General features: G+C 39.1%; 1 protein-coding gene across 1 annotated transcript in view; it reads left to right on the top strand.

Annotated features, from left to right (window-relative positions):
- Window positions 1-26,118, top strand: part of LOC140489222 (histone acetyltransferase p300-like) — a 118,939-nt gene that overhangs the window by 40,893 nt on the left and 51,928 nt on the right. Inside the window, exons 3-12 of the mRNA XM_072588524.1 lie at window positions 10,545-10,721; window positions 11,561-11,816; window positions 14,204-14,317; window positions 16,420-16,662; window positions 16,970-17,078; window positions 17,420-17,557; window positions 21,420-21,541; window positions 22,134-22,304; window positions 24,327-24,404; window positions 25,620-25,732. Coding sequence (XP_072444625.1) covers window positions 10,545-10,721; window positions 11,561-11,816; window positions 14,204-14,317; window positions 16,420-16,662; window positions 16,970-17,078; window positions 17,420-17,557; window positions 21,420-21,541; window positions 22,134-22,304; window positions 24,327-24,404; window positions 25,620-25,732 — 1,521 coding nt within the window. The remainder of the gene's footprint in view (window positions 1-10,544; window positions 10,722-11,560; window positions 11,817-14,203; window positions 14,318-16,419; window positions 16,663-16,969; window positions 17,079-17,419; window positions 17,558-21,419; window positions 21,542-22,133; window positions 22,305-24,326; window positions 24,405-25,619; window positions 25,733-26,118) is intronic.

Genomic DNA, 26,118 nt, shown 5'->3' with positions numbered 1-26,118 from the left:
TTACAGGTTGGAAAGTTTCTTCATGATATCTTCAGAATTATGTTGAAATCCTAATACCAGCACATGCTGAAGCAGCATAGTATGCGAGTTACAGCATGCACAAATTATAATGTGTAACAGCAGCAAGTACCAGTGGTAAATAGGTTAATAAAAGACTGCTTTTAAACATTTATAGTTTTCACTAATAATCTCAGATTTAGGTATTTGGTAGAAGGATGACAAATGACCAAATAATGCTGTATTAGCTTGTAGCTTCAGTTATTATCTCCCTCAAGTAATATTATGCAAACCTTTAAACTGATCATGTGGAGCCAGTGTATAATTGTGACTCTTGTCGCAGTTTTTAAAATTTTCAATAAGTTAAACTTCATGAACATAGAACTGCTGTGCTCTTCCAGCACCACTAATCCAGTAGTTCATTTCAGGCACCTACCACCCTCTTTGTAGAAACAAAATTTGCCTTTCATATTTACTTTAAACTTGCTCCCCCCCCCCCCCCCCCCCCCCACGCCAAACAAATGTCTTCTAGTATCTGACATTCCACCTTGGTCCACCCTATCCATGCCTGTCATAATTTTCTATGCCCCTCAACCTCCAATGAGAGCAATTCAAGTTTGTCCATCCTCTCCTCATTGCAACAGTGAAGCAGTTAAAATTGGGAATTAAAGAAGCCAGAATTGGAGGAATATAGAGATCTCGGAGTGTTGTGGATCTGAAGGCGATTTACAAAGATAGGGAGGCACAAGAACTTGGATTTAAAGTTATGGATAAAACATTGGTTGGTCAGGAGGCGACTTGTGACCTCAGAGAAACGAGACTTGGTGTGAGGTGACAGAATTTTGGGTGACCTTGTAAAGGTTGAATTTAGGAAGCTAATTATCACACAACTACACTAACTTTCCTTTTTTTTAATTGCTTATTCAATGTACTAAAGTAAAATTCTACAGTCCTCTTGATACTCTGCCATCTTGCCCAAATGGGTCCTCTTTTCTTTAAAGATATTTTTCTTTCGCAGTTACCATGTCCAAATGTCAATTTTTCAAGTGTTGAGATTGCCTGTTGCTCGTAGAATACAGTAGTTCAAGATGTCAGCTCCTCACCCCCTCGAAGAACAGTTAGAGATGAGCACAAAATGCTGATCTTGTCAGAAATGACTGCATCCTGTACAGGGATTTTTAAAAATAAGCAAGTTTTTTTTGACCCACCATCAAGCCAAATATCCAAATGCATGCAGTTTCTGTAAGGATTTAAAAAATCGTAAAGGTTTCTAACCTGGGAGAAGCAGACTCTGATCTCCAGCATCTGCAGTGCTCAAAGAGTGTGGTGCTGGAAAAACACAGCCAGTCAGGCAGCATCCGAGGAGCAGGAGAATCAACGTTTCAGGCGTAAATCTTGCTCCTAGGATTGCTAACCTCCCTATTTTTGATAAGTATAGACCTAAGTTCTGAAAGTGTATAAGTTTTCACTAATCATTCTGAGCTTTGTGTTAGGGAAAATAACACAAGTACTTAGAGTATACGATGATATGATGGTAATGGCATTGGACAAGAAATTAAAGGGCCTCTATGGTACTCCAGGAGCAATGGCTCAAATCCCACCTCAGCTACTTATGGAATTTAAATTCAATTAATAAAAGCTGGATTTGAAAGCTAGTCTCGGTGATGGTAATCATAAAACCATTGTTGCAATTGGCCTTTAGACGTCATTAATAGCCATCCTTACTTGGTCTAGCTCTGTATGTCAATAGCAAAGTGCCATTGATTTAAGGTAAGAAGAGAGTTGAGGGGAATTGTTTTTCACTCAGGATGGTGGGAATTTGGAATTTACTGCTTGAAAGAGTGGTTGAGTTAGAAACTCACTAATTAAGTAGCATTTGGGTATTCACTGTGTTGTCATATCTCCAGTGGGGGTGAGCTGGAAGTTGGGATTAGTGTAGTCAGATCTTTGTTGACCAGTGGATATGATGGGCCATTTCTGTGGTAAGTGTCTTGAGTTGTGAACAGCCGCAATATGTACTGCACTCTGACGTGGCCAAGCAAATCACTCAGATCAAGTTCAGTTTGGGATGGTCAACCAATAGTTGCCTTGGAGAGATCCCAAAATCCTAAAGTTAAGTTTACAAACTGAATTATGTCACATTCTGTGATTGTGCTAAATGATGTTTTATGACTCAAAAAGTTCACTTTATCGAATTTGATGTAGATTGCATAATATTAGTCTGTTTAAACTTGGATGAGCAATTTCACTCACTCTGAATACCTCATTGAGGTATTCAGCATTGAGCATAATGGGCAGGTGTTAAAATGCAGGCATTTACAATATTACCGTTGAAAATATTTACAGTACTCTTTTGAACTGTCCATAATGTTGCATGTCTGTTTCCCCTTCAAATCATGATAATGTATTGAAGTATTTGAATTTGTTTCCATAAAATAGCCATTTGGCAATTTGATAAGGGCACTGCTGCTACTACTACATATCATTTTAAAATATTGAATAGCAATTCCAGCAACGACATGATTCCCCATGGGAGACTGATTAGCATGGTTAGATCTCATGGAATACAGGGAGAACTAGCCATTTGGATACAGAACTGGCTCAAAGGTAGAAGAGAGTGGTGGTGGAGGAGGATAGTTTTTCAGACTGGAGGGCCTGTGACCAGTGGAGTGCTACAAGGATCGCCGCTGCGTCCTCTACATTTTGTCATTTACATAAAGGATTTGGATGCGAGCATAAGAGGTACAGTTAGTAAGTTTGTAGATGACACCAAAATTGGAGGTGTAGTGGACAGCGAAGAGGGTTACCTCAGATTACAACAGGATGTGGACCAGATGGGCCAATGGGCTGAGAAATTGCAGATGGAGTTTAATTCAGATAAATGCGTGGAATTGGAAAGCATTTTGGAAAGCAAATCTTAGCAGGACTTATACACTTAATAAGACCATAAGGCATAGAGGAGTGGAAATAAGGCCATTTGACCAATGGTAAGGTCCTAGGGAGTGTTGCTGAGCAAAGAGGCCTTGGAGTGCAGGTTCATAGCTCCTTGAAAGTGGAGTCGCAGGTAGATAGGATAGTGAAGAAGGCGTTTGGTATGCTTTCCTTTATTGGTCAGAGTATTGAGTACAGGAGTTGGGAGGTCATGTTGTGGCTGTACAGGACATTGGTTAGGCCACTGTTGGAATATTGCGTGCAATTCTGGTCTCCTTCCTATTGGAAAGAAGTTGTGAAACTTGAAAGGGTTCAGAAAAGATTTACAAGGATGTTGCCAGGGCTGGCGGATTTGAGCTACAGGGAGAGGCTGAACAGGCTGAGGCTGTTTTCCCTGGAGTGTCTGAGGTTGAGGGGTGACCTGATAGAGGTTTTCAAAATTGAGGGGCATGGATAGAGTAAATAGACAAAGTCTTTTCCCTGGGGTGGGGGAGTCCAGAACTAGAGGGCATAGGTTTAGGGTGAGAAGGGAAAGATATAAAAGAGACTTAAGGGGCAACGTTTTCACGCAGAGGGTGGTACGTGTATGGAATGAGCTGCCAGAGGATGTGGTGAAGGCTGATACAATTGCAACATTTACGAGGCATTTGGATGGGTATATGAATAGGAAGGGTTTGGAGGGATATGGGCCGGGTGCTGGCAGTTGGGAATAGATTGGGTTGGGATATCTGGTCGCACGGACAGGTTGAACTGCAGGGTCTGTTTCCATGCTGTACATCTCTGACTCAATCAGACTACTTACATTCTTCAGCAATGTTAATTGAACAAGTGGTGGTTAACTCTGTTTAGAGTTAATTTAGAATATGTGCAGAAGGAGGGATGACAATTAATACAACTTCTTACCCAGCTTGTTATTCAATTAGCTATTTTAGAAAGAGCTCCTCTCCTATATATAGGATCTGGCATGTCTGCAGCCTGTCACTTGAATAGTGTGCTAAATGTAATTACCTGTATAAGATCACTGTCCCTTCACTTTTTAAAGTCCAGCTCTTTGACCAAACCTCTGATCACTCCCAATTTTGCTCCTTTTGCTGTGCATCTGTTCTATTCATGTCTTTTGAGGTGTCTTTGTTTTTATTCTCTATATTAACTGGGCTGCAGAAATGCAAGGAACCGCTGGATCAGTTGTCTTCGGAACATACACCTGGTTATGGATCTGGTGCATAGTTAGTGCCGTAGACTTGCCTCCCCATCAAAACAAAGTACTTTTATGGCTTCAGAAAAGAACTGTCCCTGATAACAGGTCCGATCTTTGTATGGTATACAAATATGTATGGTTTGCTCAAAATTTAATTCGTTTAATAATAAATCTGTCTCTCTGCTACTCATCTTTACCCTCCTTCATTATAATGATGTAACTAGTGAGAGGGCAGTCCCTAAATAAGAAAAATCTGAAGTGTTGGAGATAAACTTCTGAGTAAAAGTGTATATATTACTGTAGCTGTTACAAATATCCAAATGCTGTACTCTCCACCATTGTAACCAGACTGTTATATGTTCTGACTCAGAAGGTTGAGAATTCAAGTTGCATTCCAATATTTCAATTCGTAATAAAATCTAAATTATTCTACTGAAGGAGTGCTGTATCTGACATAAAAACAAAATGCTGTGGAAGCATTTGTGGAGGGAGAAGATGATTCATGATTCCTGTTTCAGATCAAGAATCTTTTCTTAGTGCTGTATTTGACTTTTCTGCATTGCAGAACTCTAAGGATGCTGGCTTATGTTCTATTCTCTATCATCTTCAGCAAAACATTATTTAACCAGTTGTTTCATTATTTGCAGTTGCTACTTTGTGTGCAAGTATCATGTTGTCTAAATATATAGGTTTTCAAAATTTTAATATAATTAACTTGAACTCTTGCTGTATTATTTTAGTTACACATAGTGATCATTACATTGGGGCACCAAACACAGATTATATACTAGAGATTGCCTTACTCATCAAGTCTGCTTAGTCCACAAGTGACCCTGTTCTTATTGTTTGTGATTTGGATTCCTTTATCTTAAACCTCTGTCATCTGTCTCCTACGCTGTCACAGTAATGCTCAAGGGACGATGTATCATCATTCATGCAGGCGTTTAATAGCCATCTACTCAACGTTAAGTTCAGCAGTTTCGGATCATTGCCATCAAAATTCTCTGTAGAACTATTTTTTTTTCTTTCGTGTCCTGTTATCCTTTTAGCCTTGTATCATCATTCCTGCCTTATCACAAACTATAATACTTTCTGTTTTGTTTTCATCATATTTCCACTTGCCTGCTTGCATCTGTAACACTTTCCAGGTTTGATAAGAAGTCCCAGACAATGTAAAGTTGCCTCTTTCTTTTCACAAATTCTACCTCCTAATCTGCTATTTAATTGAGCATTTCTTTTTACATTTCAGGTTTAGATTTTCTGCAGCATTTTGCCTTGATCCCAATACATGCAGCCATTTTTTAATAGGATTTTATACTGTTGTCTTGCCAGTGTACCCCAATTGTGCCATAAGCTTGTAATCTGCAAATTGAATACCTTTCTAGTTTTATTAGTTTGCTTTGTGCTCACTATTTAGTAACCAAGAGAAACGTGGAAACGTTTGAATAGTAGTTTTAAGTGGCTGTAAAGATCTATGCGTATTCTTTTACAGATGTTGACTTTTAAATTTCTCTTGTCAGTTAATTGCTTCAGGTTTTCAGATTTTGCTTATTCCTGTCTTTCCTTTTTTTTTGCATCATGCAACAGTTGGCTAGATAGCCAAAAACTAGCTCTGGCATCCACCCCTAAATCAGAGAGTTGCTAGGTAGCACGTGATATTCCAGTGAACTTACTCTCTTGCTTTTACTGCTTCCCCACAATACACCAAGATTGAAAATTCAGCTATACTGTGTACTTTCTTTATTAATGAATTATTAAAATGGGCTTCTTGCTGAATTAGCATTTTAAAAAAAACTGTTCTGCCTACTTTCAGCAAAAGTGCATTAAAAATGTCCATATGTTGTGAAGAATTTGCTTTTCTGGTTTCTTAAAAAAACAGACTAGAAGCTGGAAATTGTTTGGTACAAAAATACCTTAAGATGGGTAAAACATCAGTAAATGCGCACTCGTGTGTTGTCCTTTTCAACTTGTCAGAAGTGACTGTTTTGAAATATACAACATTAAGGTGAAATAGTAGTGAATATTCATTTGCTGTCAATGTTATGTAAATTTTATCCCAGAAGGCCCTTTGTAGGTCTTAGTGAGTTTTGAGAAGATTTGTAGCTCAGGTTGAGTTCTGCATGTAGGCTTGCTTGCTGAGCTGGAAGGTTCATTTCCAGACGTTTTGTCACCCTACTAGGTAACATCTTAAGTGGGCCTCCAAGTGAAGCACTGCTGATTTCTGCTTTCTGTTTAAAAATTTGTGTTTCCTTGGGTTGGTGATTCCATTTCCTGTTCTTTTTCTCAGGGTGGCAGATGGTTTCTAACTTGATGTGTTTGTTGATAGAGTTCTGGTTGGAATGCCATGCTTTGAGAAATTCTCGTGCGTGAACTAGGATGGATGCATTGTCTCGGTCGAAGTGGTGTCCTTCCTTATCTGTACGTAAGGATACGAGTGAGAGAGGGTCATGTCGTTTTGTGGCTAGTTGATCATGTATCCTGGTGGCTAGTTTTCTGCCTGTTTGTCCAATGTAGTGTTTGTTACAGTTCTTGCATGGTATTTTGTAAATGGCATTAGTTTTGCTTGTCTATATATGGTCTTTCAAGTTCATTAGCTGCTGTTTTAGTGTGTTTGTGGGTTACTATGATGCCAAGGGGTCTGAGTAGTCTGGCAGTCATTTCCGAGATGTCTTTGTAGGGGAGAGTGGCTAGGGTTTCTGAGCGAGTTTACTGCTTGTTTGGGTTTATTGCTGAGAAATCAGTGCACTGTGTTCATTGTGTACCCATTTGTTGCCGAAAATCAGCAGACTGTGTTCATTGGGTACTCATTCTTTTTGAATACATGGTATAAGTGATTTTCCTCTGCTCTGCGTAGTTTCTGTGTACTGCAGTGTGTGTTGACTCGTTGAAATAATGTACTGATGCAGCTTCGTTTGTGGGTGTTGGGAAGATTGCTTCTGTAGTTCAATGTTTGGTCCATATGTGTTGTTTTCCTGTAGTTGCTGGTTTGAAGTTCCCCATTGGCTGTTTGCTGTACTGTGACATCTAGGAATGGCAGTTTGTTGTTGTTTTCCTCCTCTAGTGAATTTTATGCCAGTAAGGGTATAATTGATGGTCTTGAAGGTTTCCTCTAATTTGTTTCGTTGTGATGACAAAGGTGTCATCCACGTAGCAGGCCCAAAGTTTGAGTTGGATGATTGGTAGAGCTGTTTGTTCGACTCTCTGCATTACTGCCTCTGCTAAGAACCCTGATATCTGAGATCTCATGGGTATTCCATTGGTTTGTCTGTAGGTTTTGTTGTTGAAGGTGAAGTGTGTAGTACGGCATAGGTCCACTAGCTTGATGATACTGTCCTTGCTGATGAAGTTAGTGTTGGGTGTATGTGTCTTTGGGTCTTCTAATAGTGTAGTCAGTGTTTCCTTTTGATGTAAACAGGGCTGTTGCATCAAAGGAGACCATTATTTCATCCTCTTCTATCTTAATGTCTTTGGTCTTCAAGAATTCTTGAGTGGAGTGGATGGAGTGGTGTGAGTCTTTTACTAAGTGTTTTAGTCTTTGGTGTAGCTACTTGGCCAGTCTGTAAGTGTTCCAGGTAGCGAGACTATGGGTCTGTGGGGAGCTCCTGGTTTGTGAATTTTGGGTAATCCATGGAAGCGTGGTGTGTTGGATCTGTCTGGTTTTGTTTTTTGGAACTCATTTATTTAAGATTTCTGAAGATTTTTGAGTAGGGCTGTGATTCGGTTCTCTAGTTGTGGGGTTGGGTCTATCACCACTTGCTGGTAAGCGTTGGTATCTGTAAGTGCGTTTGCTTTCTCAATGTAATCTTTTCGATTTAGAATGACTGTCGAGCATCTTTTTGTCTGCAGGTAGGATAACAATTTTTTTTAAGTCTTTCCGGTGCTTTTCTTGTGTATTGAGTGTGTTTCCTTTTTTCTGCTTAATGTTGGTGCGACTACCTGTCTGATAGTTTGCTGGGTTTCTTCTGTGAGTTTGTCTTTTAGTGTTTTGTCTAATGCTGTTAAGAAATCTTTCTTGTCCACATCCTGGCAGTTGTAATTTAATCCTCCTACTAAGATGGCTTTTTCATTGTCTGTTAAGGGTCGGTCAGAGAAGTGTTTTTTTTATCCATGCTTCTGTGTTGTCAGTGGTGTTACTTCGTGTAAAAGTTTGTCTAGTTTTTTTCTGCAGGTCGAGTTTTTTCATTTTCTGTGTTTGTCGCTGTCTTATGTCTATGGCTTGTTGTATTGTGTCTGTCCATTCATGGTCTCTTGCATGAGTGAGTAAAATTTTTGTTGTAAAATTTCCCGATTGTATTTACGGAGTCTGTTGTGGGCATCATTTAATCATTTCTCAAAGCATTCTGCGGCCATTGTGCTCTGCTATTCTTTTGGCTAGTGGGGTGTTAAGGGGACCCTAGAGGCATGGCATTCTAACCAGAACACACTCAACAAACACATGGCATCACCAACCCAAAGAATAGCAAACATGTAAATAGAAAGCAGAAATCATCAGCAGTGCTTCACCTGGAGGCCCACTGAAGATGTTACCTAGTAGAGTGACGAAACAACTGGAAATGAACCTTCAGCTCAGCAAGCAAACCTATATCCAGGCCCTAATAGGTGGCCAGCATTATTAGTTTTACATTGGGAGCTATTTTCTAATTTGAGCAAATTTTACAACCATTGTACCTTCAGAGTAAAATGTAAACTGGAATAAATTCATAACTTCCTCAAAGTTGAGTACCATTGCTAGGTCACTGATTTTGATTTAATGTCATATATGCACTGGGGGTCAGTTAGCTCAGTTGGCTGGTTTATGATGCAGAGTAATGCCAGCAGCATGGTTTCAATTCCCACACAAAACTGAGGTAACTATTGAATGACTCTTCATCTCAACCTCTCCCTTTGCTTGAAGTGTGGTGACCCTCCAGTTAAACCACCACCAGATGTGTCTCTTTAACGAGAGAGCTGTTCTGTGGTCTGGTAGGACAATGGCAACTTTACTTTTTACTTATCTGTGCTGAAATTTGAGTTGCATTTTGAGTATGGGGAGTTAGTGACTACATGTAAATGTTTAACCAATGACTAAAATGAGTGTTTTAAAGCTTGCACATGTTTCATTTGAGCTGTGTACATTATAAATAAGGCAATTACGTAATGTTGAAGTGGTCCACAGTAATGCTTGGGATTCACTGAAAATTTGTTTATAATTGTGCATTTGGAGGTAGAAAAGTGGGTAAATGTGGTAACTAGTGATTCATTTCTTTCCTCCCTCCCTCGCACCGAGTCTACACTTGCTTCTAAGATGAAATGTTTCTGGTAAAGGTAAATGATGGCTGTTAGCCATTTTCTGTCAGGCTTGCTATTTTATTTTGCTCATTGTAAAAAGTCGTCATAATCTTACTAGATCATAGGGCTATTACGTCATTAGAGAGAGGACTGGTGGTGGTTTAACTTGATCATCATGCCCCACATGAGGGGAGAGGCTAAGAGGAGCCCTTCATGGTAACCTTATTACCATAAGAGTGTTCTATGAAATTTTGGACAGCATGGATATAATATTTATCAAACATGGAATTGCATTGCACAAATGTCAAAGATATTGCAAACAAGTTGGCCATTTGTAAAAATCATGTTAGATTTTAGTTTATTGCTATTAAAACATTGAAGCAAATTGGAATGAGATTTTTCTTGATACCCTGAGAACTTTTTATGTAACATGTTGGATGTAATTCCTCAAGTTCAAATGAAAATGAGCTTTGTTTTCTAGAATTTATTAGGTTTTAAAATTGATTCATAGCAAAGTTCGAAAATGGACCTATGAGTTTATTCATTCAAAATTAACTTGAATTTCATTCAAGCAGGAGGCTGAAAGAACACAACAAGCCAGACAGCATCAGGAGGTGAAAAAGTAGATGTTTTGGGTGTAACCCTTCTTCAGTCCTAGTTTCACCTCCAGTGTTTTTGTCTCTAACTGAATTTTGTTCAGGCCATGAGCTGTATTATAGAATGTGTTATGTTGCTTTGTAACGTAGTATTTGCTTTCTGCCACTGGATGCCCTTTTGAGCCATAGATCATCTTCTGACCAGAAAAGGCTTGCAATGCTGCTTTAAGTACACTCATTTCCCAAGCCACACTTAAACCGGAAGTTTCTGCATTCCTTGGTCATCCTGACTTTAAAGTTTCCAACATTGCATCAATTCTTTCTTTTATATTCATGTTGAAATTTCTAATTTCTTTTTGTTTTCCAAATGTTCTTGAAATGTTTACTTTAAGAATTCATCATTTGTAAGCATTTTGATTTCATGTAGTCTGTCCTCTAAACTAACCATAATCTTTTCAGCTAATGTAGTTGACCTTGGACTAAATGAAGCAAAATGAATGTCTTGCATTCCATACTAAGTGTCAGAAGTTCATTTTCCTTTTTTAAATCAATAGATGGGAATGATAGGCACCCCTAATCCTTACGGCCAGCCATACGGACAGAACCCTGGTCAGACACTGGGTACCAGTGGACTTGGGCAGCAGATGCAAAGCAAAGGTGGCCTAGGGAACAGTCTGCCTCAGTTTACAATGGACAAGAAACCTGCTGGTGCTGCTGGGATGCAAAATTTGGTGAGTGCTAAGAAGTTCATTTATCTCGAATTCTGCCCTTCCTTAATTTCTGACTTGTTGACTTTATTTTTAAGCAAGGGCAATAAGACCAAAATATGAAAGCAGTGAATACGAAAGTATAGTCTCAAGAGGAATGTGTTTGTTTATTTTTAAAGTTGGTGTCTTGTTAAGGGACAAGTTTGTGACTACTTGTCCTACTTGTGAGCATTAGTATGTGCTTAATGACTGTCAAAAGACTTTGACATCTGTTCCTTGCATCAATCATCTTATGCCACCACACATTGCTGAGTGAGTTATAGCATTGTTCTGGTTATAATTCCACCTGTGTGCATATAGTGAGTATTAGGAATCCAGAAAGAGGATGGATATTTAGAAGGAAAGGAATCTTGTAAGAGCTGGTGACTAATAGTACAAAAATGCAAAGGAATCAATTATCAGGGCTTCGACAAAAGCACCAATAGAAAACATTTCTGCTAAAAATAAATATAGTCCCTAATAACTTAGTATGCAGGGTTTTGCTCATTTTCTTTTCGATGTACATTTTGGCACAGTGGTAGCATTTCATCTCTGGTTATTCCAGAGGCTGTAAAACTGAATAGCTGATACTTCAAAGTAGTATTCAATGTGTTGTGTTTTGGTATCTGGTGAGAGAAGGGAAGTTAAACTGAAATATTTCTGTTTCTGGGATCTCACTCTGAGCAGTTTGGCTGGCATGATCTACAGTGCAGCGTTGGCTACATTTTATTTTTAAATGTGAATTTTTGCTTGTAAAGTGCTTTGAGACATCCCGATGTTAGGAAGGGTGCTCTACTAAATACATGCTTTCTTATTTTCTAAAGCCGCAGCAGTCGTCCTCAGTGCAGCAAGGAGGAATAGGGCAGCCTCCAGGACAGGGAATGGGTTCTGCACCCACAGCAGATCCAGAGAAACGAAAACTCATCCAGCAACAATTGGTTCTGCTCTTACATGCACATAAATGCCAGCGTCGGGAGCAAGCCAATGGCGAGGTGCGACCCTGCAACTTGCCACACTGCCGAACCATGAAGAATGTTCTGAATCATATGACCCACTGTCAAGCTGGCAAATCCTGTCAGGGTGAGTATAAAGTGAATTAGTGTCACGAAGATTGGGCACATCATTTCTTATTTGTTTCTAAATCATTTGAAACCTATTTCCACACCCCCCCCCCTCACTCCACTTCTTTGCCATTATTTAATTCCCCAGTTTCTTAAACTCAGCAAATGAGGCTATTGTTTGACTTGGGAATTTACATTAGCTAAATAATTACATTTCTTTGGTGGGTAAGTTATTGGAGGGGATTCTGAGAGATAGGATTTACATGCAGTTTGGAGAGGCAAGAACTCATTAGCGACAGTCAGTATGACTTTGTGCATGGGAAATTCTCTCAAACTTGATTGAGTTTTTTGAGACTGTGACTAAAAAGAGTGGTAGATCTCTGACAAGGCTCCACATGGTAGACTGGTAAGATCACAATGGATTCAGTGAGAGCCAGCCAATTGGATGTGAAGTTGGCTTGATGGTAGGAGAAAGAGGATGGTGGTAGAGGGTTGTTTTTCAGACTGGAGACCTGTGACTAGCAGTATTCTGCAAGGATTGATGCTGGGTCCACTGTTTATCATTTATATAAACTATTTGGATGAGAATTTAAGAGGTATGCTTAGTAAGTTGGCAGATGACACTAAAATTGATGGTATTGTGGACATTAAGACCATAAGACATAGGAGTGGAAGTAAGGCCATTCGGCCCATCGAGTCCACTCCGCCATTCAATCATGGCTGATGCGCATTTCAGCTCCACTTACCAGCGTTCTCCCCGTAGCCCTTAATTCCTCTAGACAACAAGAATCTATCAATCTCGGCCTTGAAGACATTTAGCGTCCCGGCTTCCACTGCACTCCGTGGCAATGAATTCCACAGGCCCACAACTCTGGCTGAAGAAATGTCTCCGCATTTCTGTTCTGAAATGACCCCTTCTAATTCTAAGGCTGTGTCCACGGGTCCTAGTCTCCTCGCCTAACGGAAACAATTTCCTAGCATCCACCTTTTCCAAGCCATGTATTATTTTGTACGTCTCTATTAAGTCTCCCCTTAATCTTCTAAACTCCAACGAATACAATCCCAGTATCCTCAGCCGTTCCTCATATGCTAGACCTGTCATTCCAGGGATCATCCGTGTGAATCTCCGCTGGACACGTTCCAGTGCCAGTATGTGTGGGGACCAAAACTGGACACCGTACTCCAAATGGGGCCTAACCAGAGCTTTATAAAGTCTTAGTAGTACATCTCTGCTTTTATATTCCAACCCTCTTGAGATAAGAGACAACATTGCATTCGCTTTCTTAATCACAGACTCAACCTGCATGTTTACCTTTAGAGAATCCTCGACTAGCACTCCCAGATCCCTTTGTGCTTTGGCTTTATTAATTTTCTCACCATTTAGAAAGTAGTCCATGCTTTTATTCTTTTTGCCAAAGTGCAAGACCTCGCACTTGCTCACGTTAAATTCCATCAGCCATTTCCTGGACCACTCTCCCAACCTGTCTAGATCCTTCTGTAGCCTCCCCACTTCCTCAGTACTACCTGCCTGCCCACCTAACTTCGTATCATAGGCAAACTTCGCTAGAATGCCCCCGGTTCCCTCATCCAAATCATTAATCATTAATATATAATGCGAAGGTTATAAAGGGATCTTGATGAATTGGGCCAGAAGGCTGAGGAGTAGCAGGTGGAGTTTAGTTTGGATAAATGTGATATATTGCATTTTGGTAAGACAAACAAGCACATGATTTTACAGCTAATGGTAGGGCCCTGGGTTGTGGTGTTGTACCTGGACCCTGGGTCTCTCTGTTCACAGTTCTTTGAAATTTGTGTCACATGTCAAAAAGCTGGTTAAGAAGGCATTTAGTATGCTTGCCCATCTTTGCTCAGACCATAGAATATTGACATTGGGACATCATGTTGCGGATGTACAAGGCATTGGTGAGGCCACTTTTGAGGGAGTACTGTGTACAGTTCTGGTTGCCCTGTTATAAGAACAATGTTAAACTGGAGAGGTTTCAGAAAAGATTTACAAGGATTTTGTCAGGACTCAAGGATTTAAGTTATAAAGAGAGGCTGCATAGGCTGGAACTTGATTCATGAGAGCTTAAGAGGTTGAGAGGTGACCTTGTAGAGGTTGAGAAAATCATGAAGGTCGTAGATAAGGTGAATAGCAAAGTTCTTTTCCTTGTGGTAAGGGAGTTCAAAACTAGAAGGTGTATTTTTAAGATGAGAGAAGGTTTTAAAATGGATGTGAGGGGCACCTTTTTTCAATTTACATTTAATTCTATGATCATTTGGGCTGGTATGAAGGTTATAATTAAACTCTTGAGTTTCTTTTTCACCTCAGTTTGACTTGGTTGTATTTTCTGGTGGACATATTTATTTGCCTACATTTTGTTTGTGTTCTTGATCCCCCCACAGTTGCACACTGTGCTTCATCACGTCAGATCATCTCCCACTGGAAGAACTGCACAAGGCATGACTGTCCTGTCTGTCTCCCTCTGAAAAATGCTGGGGACAAGCGTAACCAGCAACGTAAGTCTGTCTACCTTCCAAGTCTGCTAAAAGAATGGTCTAAAATTTATAATGAAATTGTGTTTCAAAATATACACTTGATATTAGTAACCTTGAATTTGCTAATTTCTTCACAGAAAAATTTTCAGTTTTAGTAAATAATGAGGGTGAATCAGAGTAAACTAATGATTTTCACCACTTTTGAGGAATGCCTTGTTAAATTTGCTTCTGGGAACCTTGATTATAAGCTGTAGGGCAAGTTGGTGGAAAAGGGATTTTTCATGCCATTGTACAGAATATTCAGTGTAATCTTGTTTCCTAAGGACTGGCTTGTATTACAATGTTTTGCTCACAGTATTCTGCTAAAGTGAACCTTGTTACTTCAAGGCCAAAGTCTCATTTGTTTAGGAGTCAGTATAAGATTGACTTTTTTCTAATTGAAAAATATTTGTCTCTGGCTCCAGTTAAGGAGATCCAGTCTTGTATGTTGGCTTTCTTTCCTGTTTTATATTCTATTTGCAACTGTTTTGGGATTCTGTGTTTATGATGTGTGTGTACACAGGTGATTTGTTGTTGAGTGTGTTGTGATAGTTTTGCATGTATTCCTACTCATTCTGTTCCCACTGTGATCGAAAATACTCCATTTTACTCCATTACATGATCAGAGTTTCTGATTCATGATCAGTTTAAATGCAGTGTTCTAGATTTTTGAGGTGTTACAGGTATTCGCAAGGTCAAATTGTGGCTGTATCAGCATTTTGGTAGGAATTAAATTTTAGCTTGTTTTTGTTTTGAAGTCCAGAAAGCTGACAAGGAGGATGTGCTCATGCAGTTTTCAAACAATTGTGAGATGGTCTAGAGTGTGCAAGGGTGATTGGAGGCATATAATGGCATGAAGTAAGGGCAGATGGATGTCAAAGTAACAGGTAGGAATTTGAAACTATGTGAGTAGTGGAGGTTGACCGTTGTGTCAGCAATCTGGAATGATGTGATGTGTTGGAGGGATGGGTTGCTGAATATGGTAATCCAGGGAAGTGAACCTGGTGGATGGAGCTGTAGAAGTTTAAACGCCACTTAGGTGATGTTGCGATTTCATGGCTGTAAAAACAAAATGAAGGCTATTTATAGTACTTATAATGCTTCCATTTTAGAGATTTATTAATCACTTGCCTTAAAGAAGTTTAATGGTTGGTTACTGGATCATAGTCAGAAATGTAATTTTTTTTTAAAACCCATGGAAAATACAGGTAAAAAGCATGGCCAGTTGCAGGGAAAAGTGAGGACAGCAAAACCTCAGTGTTTTCGAGTAATTAGTGAGAGATTATAGGATATAGTAAATTGAAGGACGGTAACGTGCATTATGGTGGTGAAGATGCTATAGGGAATAAAGACTTCAGTTCTCTCAATTTAACAAAAGGAAATTTCAGCAATACTACCTGCGACTTAAAGCATTTGACTTGCAAATGCTTCCTACAAGTCCTCAAGAAAGCTGTTAGAAATACTGCTTAATTATCTTAGAACTGTACTCCGGTTAGAAAAATTTGAGTATTAGCCAGTCAAGGTGAAGGGTGAGGCAAACAACAATTTTTTAATTCATTTGTGGGGTGAGGTCATCACTGGCTAGGCCAGCATTTATTGCCCAGAGTACAGTTTGAAGGGCTAGACTCTCATGTAGGCCAGACCAGGTAAAGATGGCATTCCCCTTCTCTACGGGCAATAGTGAACCAGATGGGTTTTTCCAACAATCAGCAATGGATTAATGATTGTCATTAGATGATGAATCTAATTAATGATCAATTCGACTCAAATTTTTATTGAACCCAAATTCCACAGTCTGCTATGGCAGGATTCAAGCCCTGGTCCCAAGCATATGGCCTGGATTAGTAGTCTGGTGATAATGTCACTAGACCATCACCTACAATTACAATGAGTACTGTCTGCTGACCTTAAGTTTTTGTTTGGCGGGCCAAGGTAATAGCTGCACACAGGAGACCCCATGCTTGTATTAGGGTTATTGTCATTCACAAGTCCCAATTAATTCATTTATTAATAGAAACTTGGCTGTCTCAAGATGTTCTTCAATTCAGAATTTGACCTGTGTTTTTCTTCTTATTTTTATACAGCATTACTAACTGGAGCAGCTGTAGGATTAGGAAACTCGTTAGGGTCAGTAGGCGTTGGACAGCAGAACACGCCAAGTTTAAACACTACCAGTCAGATTGATCCGAGCTCTATAGAGAGAGCCTATGCAGCACTTGGACTCACGTATCAGGGTAACCAGATGCAGCCTCAACCTCAGGTGCAGAACCAGCAATCGTCTCAGGCTTCACAGGGGCACCAATCTCTGCGGCCTATGAATGCTATGGGTAGGTACAAACTGCATGCAAAATGGGTGCAGCTTAGATTTGTGATAATCATCCATTCCCAAATAGTGGTTGCCTGGAATACTTTGGCGGACATGTTGCAAAACAGCAGTACTCTATATCACTTTTTTTAAAAAAGCTAAATTTTTCAAAATTACTTATTTCACTGCATCTTTATATTGTACTTTTTTGTATCCAAAACAGTGTTTGAAAAATGGCAACAGTGCATATTACTGTCTGCCTGTGAACTAATCACATTTTCATCAATGGAGAATATTTTAGAATTCTAATGATCTTTTTGGCTTTACAGGTTCCAGCCAAATGGGTGTGAATGGAAGTAATGTTGGTGTGCAAGCCCCTAGCCAGCAGTCCAGCTTACTGCATGATGCTATGCTGTTGCCATCTATGACCTCACCCAAGTAAGTCTGGATTTGTTCTTGCTCTTTGTTTTAGTTTTCCTTTTTCATCTGCAGTACTTCATGTAATATAAAAATGCATGCATAAATTTGGGTGCCAATACTTTATTGACCAAAAGGTGAATTGTCCTTCTTCACTATAATCAGGCTAAAGAGTTCTATTGCATGACATTGAAATGAAGACTCAAAAATAAATGTCAATATCTGTGCCACCTCATTTAATACAGAATGATATCAAATCTGTGAGGGGAGTACATTAAAGGCGAAGAGTTAATTCTTTGCAGTCTTACCCATTAAAAATTCTTACAAATTCTATCACTCACACCATCTTTTAATTCTTTCAGCCCAATGCTAAGTGATGGCACAAATGTTAGTAATCTAAACGCGGTGCCAACAGCAACTCCCCCCACCAGTACAGGCATTCGGAAATCATGGCATGAAGATGTCACTCAGGACCTACGCAATCACCTTGTTCACAAACTGTAAGTTATCAGCATCTGTGTATTTGATAGAGGACCTAGATTTAGCCACTATGACAGTGATTAATTCACGACAGTTGGGATGATTGTCATTTTGTAGCCTTAATGTAACATTTTTTTAATTGCAAATTATATCTTTTTTCCACCAGTGTTTTCCTCCTGGTGGTGATTTGAAATTGTGTGCAGAAAAAACTCAAAATAGGTTGGTTCTTGTGTCACACTTCATCAATTTTAACAGGAAGCAAGAACTAAACTGATGTAGAGTCACTGGACTTGAAACGTTAACTCTGCTTTCTTCCTGTAAATGCTCCCAGGCCTGCTGAGTTTCACTAGCAGTCTTGTTTCTTTTTGAGTATAAGCAACCACTTTGATTTGGACAGGGTAATCACAGCTAACTCGGAAATCTGTGTTCCCCCAGTGCCCACACAAGTGCAACTCCAGCAAAAGTCGTATGAAAATAATGAATCATAAATCCACCTGATTCTTCCATTTGGAATACTCGGGCCTGTTGTATCTTCCAGCATCAGGTTATCCAATACCAAAGGCAGATTTTGCCTCAAGACCTGATTACATAACTCCACTGCATTATACTTTAATCAGTTAAGACAATAACTTTCATGCAAGTGATATGATTCAACTCAGGAAACTGGAAGCAATTCACAAGATGTGATTGTTGGTCCTGAATTTCACAACTTGTTGTTTGAAGTTTTTAAATTTTACCTATTTTTCTAATCAAGTTGTTATTACGTATCTCTGAAGCAGTTAGGACTTGAACCGGCTGTCTCAGTCCAGAGGCCCCCCCCCCCCCCAAACTTTGACTGAGTTTCACCCACTTGAGTATGTGACTCATCTGCAAAGGTTGCACGTTTGGTTGTTAAATATGCAGATAACTGGATGAATTGTTCGTCATCACAACTTGTTGCAAGCTAACATCAATAACCTGTACTATCTAACTTTATATATTAGAAACGTACACAGTTAATCTCTTGCAAACATATCTTCATGTTATGCTTATCTCCGATTGAGCTGCAGCACATTTATCCCTTCATTTGCCAAATTTTTTGGGTACATCTGGCCTAACACTTAAGTAACTTTTTCTCTCCCTTAACCTTCTAACCTTTCCCTTACCAAGATAAAGAACAAAGAAGATTTACAGCCCAGGTACAGTCCCGTCGGCCATCCAAGCCTGAGCTGATCCAAATCCACTGTCTAAACCTGTCACCCAATTCCGAAGCATCTGTATCCATCTCCCTGCCTACTCCTGCATCTGTCCATACATACCTTAAATGAATCTGCCATGTCTGCCTCTATTACATCTGCTGGCAACGCATTCCAAGCACTGCCACAAAGACTTCCAAATTAGATCTGTTCAGTCAGATAGTCATAGAGTTATACAGCATGTAAACAGACCCTTCAGTCCCACTCATCCATGCTGACCACATCCTAAATTGAACTAGTCCCAAAGTTTGTGAGAAGATTTGTAGCTTGGGTGCTCGTTGTTGTGGTTCTGTTCGCTGAGCTGGGAATTTGTGTTGCAGACGTTTCGTCTCCTGTCTAGGTGACATCCTCACTGCTTGGGAGCCTCCTGTGAAGCGCTTCTGTGATCTTTCCTCCGGCATTTGTAGTGGTTTGAATCTGTCGCTTCTGGTTGTCAGTTCCAGCTGTCAGTTGCAGTGGTCAGTATATTGGGTCCACATCGATCTGGACCCAAAATACTGACCGCTGGAACTGACAACCGGAAGCGGCAGATTCAAACCACTATAAATGCCGGAGAAAAGATCACAGAAGCGCTTCGCAGGAGGCTTCCAAGCACTGAGGATGTCACCTAGACAGGGTACAAACATCTGCAACACAAATTCCCTGAACTAGTCCCGTTTGCTAGCTTTTGGCCCGTATCCCCCTCCATCCTTTTTATTCATGTACCCAACCAGATATTTTTAAAATCTTATTTTTGTACCAGCCTCCTCCATTTGTTCCTTATGTGCACCTCTGTGTGAAAAGGTTGCCCCTCAGGTTCCTTTTTAAATCTTTCCCCTCTCACTTTAAACCTATACACTCTAGTGTTGGACTTCCCTACCCTACCCTACCCTAGCTATTCATCCTATCCATGTCCCTCATGATTTTATAAACCTTTAGAAGGTCACCCTTCAGCCTCCATAGCTCCAGAAAAAGAAACCCCAGCCAATTAGGACAAGAAATGAGTAAGAGTCAGAAGAGTGGTATGTATTGATCAGTATTGTAACAGACTTATAGACTGGTGAAATGTTCATTTGCATGGATGAAATTGAGAGGGGTGAAGTGATGCATTTTGGTAAGATGTTTGGAGAGATATGGTAGAAAAATAAATTAATTTTAAAGATGTGCTATAGGTCAGGATCTATCTATTTAAACCATTGAAGGTGGCAGTACAAATTTATAAAGTTTTTAAAGGGATGCGTGGGCTTCTTGGCTTGATCAGAGGAATAGACTGCAAAAGCAGGGACTGCAGGGAAGTTATTGTACCAGGATATATATACATAGACGTAGGCCATTTGGCCCAATAAGGCCACATTAGTGTTGATACACCAATCAAGGTTCCTCTCAACTTTCCTCATCCAAATCTTTTATTACAGCCATTTTATTTTTGTTTTCCTTTTATTTCAGTCGAGCTTTACTTTAAATCCATCTATTATTTGTTTGGCTGCAAGGTCCACGTTCTCGAAGTTTCTTCTAAATTGCATGTTGGATTTTTTCGACTATCTTACATTAATGGCCTATATGTGGAAGTGCCGCTGTTGGACTGGGGTGAACAAAGTCAGAAGTCACACGACACTAGGTTTACTTGAAATCATAAGCTTTTGGAGCACTGCTCCTTCAAGTGAAGCAGCTTAGACTGTGATCTGATGTCCTGTGACTTCTGACTAATGGTCTGGACTTTCAGTAAGAAAGTTTAATATGGTGGAGTTACCAGCGATCTGAAGTGGGAATGCCAGAGCCCAGTGTGAAGTGGCAGCAGTGGCCCAGTGTGGTACATGATGACAGCCAATGATCAGACGGCATGGAGGGTCCCTGTGCTGGTCTGTTGCAGACAGTCCTTGAAGAGAGACTGTGATGTTTATCTTTTTAACTTATTTTTCTGACCTATGGTCATACTATAAATAGCTGTAACATAACTTTTTTCGTCACTTCTCATTCTGTAACAAAGGATTGTATTGAGGTACTCTGTACCTAATATGGTGGTATGTGTTAGTGACATTATTACACTATAACTAAGCTGTAAATGAAGAAGCTGCACTTCGTGTGTCTGAGTACCTAAGATGGTACTGTAAAATAAGAATGTAAGAAATAAGAAATCTGACCCACCGAGCCTACTCTGCCATTCAGTAAGATCATGGCGATCTTTTTTATGCACTCGGCTCCAGTTATCCGCTCGCTCACCATTATCCTTAATTCCTTTACTGTTCATAAATCTATCTTTCCCTTTTAAAAACATTCAATAAGTTAGTCTCAACTGCTTTGCTGTGCAGGGAATTCCACAGATTCACAACCCTTACTAACCAAAATCTGCCAATATCACATTTAAAATAATTAATAAGCTATCAATCCTCATTTATAGAGAGAAAGTTCCAAACATCTTTGTGTCGTGGTGAGGTGTAATTGTGCTGAATATGATACTGTGCTATACTAGTTAATCTGACGTTCAATGTTACATGTTTTAAGGGTTTCTGAATGGTCTGGATAGTTTCAGATTTTTAACTTGTAAGAAAATCTAAGGCGCCTACTATTTTTATTTGATGTTGTAAGCTGTATTAATTGATTAAAGATCATTTTAACATTTCAACTTGTGCAATTAAACATTTTGTAACCATTGGTTCTCTGAATGCAGAGTTCAAGCCATATTCCCAACACCTGACCCGGCAGCATTGAAAGACAGGCGAATGGAAAACCTGGTAGCTTATGCAAGAAAGGTGGAAGGAGACATGTATGAGTCTGCCAACAGCAGGGCAAGTAATAATTTGATATTTTGGTTGTAGTGCAGTTTTACCTTGGGATAAATGAAAAAGCTATTGCTAATCTGCTTTTCACTGAACCAAATATTATTCTCTTTTTAATATATTATGACAGACTTTAAAAGAAGACTTGAGCCAATAGTATAATAAATATAGTTAAGTAACACACTAGCTGCCAAGTAAATAGATAAGGTTACTGCCAGTATTGTAGTAATCTCTCAAAAGTTACAAAACCAAGAAGGCCAATCATTTTTTTTAGTCATGTGGAAGGATCCAAATTAAGTGTCATAACAAATTAGCAGATTTTTTGTTTATATTCATCAGACAATATCAGAATGATCTCAGGCAGTTATGCTGCCTACAGATAAAAATGGAAAACAGTTTAGCCCAGGTGGAGTTTATTCTGATGTCCATTGGTAGCAAGCAAAGAATCTGTAAATTTTCATCTTGTTTTCCATTGGAATATTTACCGATAGCAACCTGGGTTAATTTTTCTTGCCCTGTATTACTGGATGTTGTTTTGTTTCCTTCAGAATCCTCTCACGTTGCATCTTTTTTAAAAATAATTTCAACTTTTGAAAAATAGGCAGAATATTACCATCTGCTGGCTGAGAAGATCTATAAGATTCAGAAAGAACTAGAAGAAAAGCGGCGCACCAGACTACAGAAACAGGGTGTGATGCCAAATCAAAGTGGCATGTTACCTACAGGAGCAGCCCAACCCCCAAGCATGGCTCAGTTGCAAGCTGGACTCCCTCCAAGTACGGAACCTTTTTTGTTGTATGTTAGAAAGTTTGTTAACATAGAAGTGCAACAGGCAATGAAACATTTGTTAATTCCACAATGAGGAAAAGCAATGAGTTTAAAAGATTTGTTTTATCTCCGTATTGTAACTTAACTATAACAAAGGAGCGCGAATAGATCTACCGACCGTGTCTACCTTTGGTCTTACTGATTATTGACACCACACCTTATTGCATGTATACCTATTTGGGTATCTTTTATTTATTTAAATTAACATTAATTTAAATCTGTCAAATCAAGTTGTCTAATGGGGTGATGGCACATCAGTGTTTCCTAACTTGTTGAAGTGTAATTTCCAAACTGCATTGAACTGGTGTAATTTGCAGTGGTGGTTGAGATTCTGCATTTGAAGGAAAACTATCAGTCCAGTAACACATTCTTTCAAAGAAAAATGAGTTTAAGTGAATGTCAAGTGACAAGCAGATGTGGTTTGAGAGTATTAACACCACACTTAAATAGTTGTTATTTACAGTCTTGACAATCATACCAAAGCATAGAAAATAGGAACAGGAATAGGCCATTCACTCTTTGAGTGCTCTGTCATTCAATATGATAATGGATAAAATCCAACTCTACCTTGTTCCCATTTTCTCCCCACACACTTTGACCCCTTTAACCATCCGAACTATACAGGTCCTTCTGTTATAAAGTGTGAATTTGATGTAACACGATTGACGAACTGGGGGCGCTGTTTTTTATGGTGCAACTTTTAAAACGTGTGTTGGCTGTAACACAATTACAGCGCCAGCATTTTAAGCGAGATTTTTCTATAACACGGTTTTGCACAAGAATGCAACTATCGCGTTATAGAAGAACTGACTATATCTCCCATCTAAAAAATGGTGACAGGGCAAGGCACCCAAGGATTGTTCCAGTGTTGTGATATTTTATGTCCATACCCTTTGAGAAAAGAGGCGAGATTAAATATTAAAGTTAAAAATTTATTAGACATTGGCAAACAAACAAAGTTATGGTGTATGCTCATCAGAAAAGTGGAATCAGAGCTAAAATTATAGTTTGTCTAATAGCAGATAACAGTACTTTAATATTGAGCTCCCCTTTCACAGCTTTGCAGCAAGAAAAGTTAGACTATCTTTTGGGATTCCTATCTCTGTCCTGTTAAATGAGATTCAAACAATTGATTTTATGGTTTCGGGAATTGTGCTTTTAGGTAGCAATCATTAGATGACTGACTGAAATAGCTTCACGTTTGTATATGATTAGCAAAGGCACAGGATGAGACAGTTGGATTCCTTTTTTTACACATTGTGGATATTTATTTGTGTTTCTCCAATACTTCACCAACCATTGCCTCCTTCAAAAATATTGACTCTTGAATTGATGCAAGTTGACAAAGCTGACAGTGTTCTAGTAAGCCTAGGCAGTAGTTGTTGGCAAACTATTTGACCACAGGGCCAGGACATCGCAACCAAGTCTTTATTTTGCCTTCATTTGTCATGTGCACCGGTGTGTACATACATGTGCATATATTTCCAAGAAGAATACTTGTCCCTTTTCCTATTAAATGTCAGAGGAGGTGGTGAACGAGGCCACATTGGAAATACTTGTAATGAACCATCAGAAAAGAAGTTTGTTCCCAGCGCATAGATACTCAACGATTGGAATTAAATCGTGGGCAGTCATCTTTAGCATGTTGCTTACCAGTGGTAGATGAAGCCAGTCTTTTGAATGTTAGAAATTATTCCTATTTCTTTCCTTCAGTGGATAACCTGGAAGCATTTTTAACAAAAGATTGTAAGCTTGTGAATAGAATTGTAAACTCAGTCTTCCATCTTCTGAAGCAAAATAAGGTTTAAGTGCAAATGTTGTGTTAGAGGTCTTATCATAGGATCCTTTTAAGGATTATGAAACCACACGTGAAATATGAAAGTATTAATAGTTATTTGCTTCAGTCATTCACTGAATTTCCTGTTCCAGGTATCTACATGTAATTTAAACCTAGTCTTGTTGCATTTCAGATGGCCCACTTTCTGACCCGACCATTATGCGGCCAAATGTGCCAAGTCAGATCATGAACCGGATGCAGACCCCAAGTGGTAAAATTCAGTTCTCAAAATGTATTTCATGTAAAAAGGTGTACGGGGTAATCAGTTAAACTGATCATGACTAATACCACTGTTTTCCATTCAGCAGCCTCACTACATTAATAGGTGATTCATAACAGTTTGATAGTAGATACGACTTTAGCTGTGATTCCTCATTCTATAGCTAAATGATAGTTGCCTTATTTGCAACACCATTAATCTGTAAAGACTAACGTAGGAATGGGTTATAAATTGTGCTTTGGTTGCTCTGAAAGAATCATGATGTCAATTTGGCCTGATCCTTTACACTCTCTAACCAAACCTTTATAAACATCTAAGATGTAAGCTTCAATTTTGGAGTTTATGGTAATGGATAAACAACATAATTATCTGAGAAGCATGGAGTAGAAGAGACTGAGTAGTTATTCTATTGGCCAAGTTTTGTGCACATCTGAATTATGTTACAAAAGATATGCATCATGACTTGCTAGTTTCTGGCATGGATGTGTTTTTTAGTAAATGAATATGTTAATATGTTGCACATCACTGTGTTGCTAGAATTTCAGTGAAATTTTAGGTGTATTTAACATATATTCTCAAGAATAAATATTAATTACCAGAGCCAGTCATGTGGTTTGGCACGGAAGTCAAGTTGACTAGGCCATGTAAGAGTAGCAGGTTTCCTTTGAAAGATTCATAAGTTGTCTTATGACAATCTGGCAGATGCGATGGTCATTTTCTGGTGCTAGACTAAATTACCAGCTTTGAATTCTGTTTAATAATTGGCTCTAATGGGATTTGAACATTGCGTTTTCTAGCAATTCAGAAATCATTCAGTGATATGGATCTGTGATTGCAAATTTGTATCACTTAGGCCATGTTGAGTTCTGATTTTTCAGTGGTGATGGTTATAAGAGAAATTTGAAATGATGAATTGAGTATCAAGCAGCCTATTAACTTGAGTGCATTTTCTGTTTTGGCATTTGTTTTATACATTAATGAGTACTAAAGTATGAAAAATGCTACTTAATAGTAAGGTGTGCTGTATAAGTTTATACATCAATGTAGAAAAAGAGGGCATGAGTATCACCCAGGATGAGACTTGAAAGCAAGTGTACAGTGACTACTCAAGAAGAGCTTGCCCATTTTAATTGGTTTTAGACAGATTGAAAAGCTTTCTTTCGTGCTTTTTAATTAAACAATTTTATTCAACTCTGCTTATTCTAGGAATGAACCAATATTCACAGATGAGCAGCATGCAGATGGCTGGCCTGGGACAACGTTTAAACCCTCCATTACCACACCCTGGGCAGATGACGCAAACAGGACCTATGAACCAGGTATAGTTTGCACAATCTCAGTTAGCACAAGTGTCAGTAAAACATCTCAAGTAAAATCATAAGCAACCTGATTTCCTTATAAACAATTACATCCTCACGTGACTATTGTTTTTGCTTACAAATTGGGGAAACTAAGGACCTGATCATTAGTGTTTGAGAATTGTTTCTAATGTATGCTTAGCTAGTTTGAATTGGTTTTTAGACCAAGCTTTGACTGAAGTATTTATGGTATGTGAAGGAACTGGATTAAAATTTTAAGTAATAAAATGATTTATTGGGATGTTGGTATCCTTGACATGATCCTGACCATAGCTTAAAAATGTGTTGCTAAAAATGTGTTGCTGGAAAAGCGCAGCAGGTCAGGCTGCATCAAAGGAACAGGAAGG

This window comes from Chiloscyllium punctatum, chromosome 18, assembly GCF_047496795.1.
Source record: "Chiloscyllium punctatum isolate Juve2018m chromosome 18, sChiPun1.3, whole genome shotgun sequence".
Taxonomy (NCBI): domain Eukaryota; kingdom Metazoa; phylum Chordata; class Chondrichthyes; order Orectolobiformes; family Hemiscylliidae; genus Chiloscyllium; species Chiloscyllium punctatum.
The sequence above is the reverse complement of the archived record's forward strand: the minus strand, read 5'-3'. Positions and strand labels throughout refer to the sequence as shown.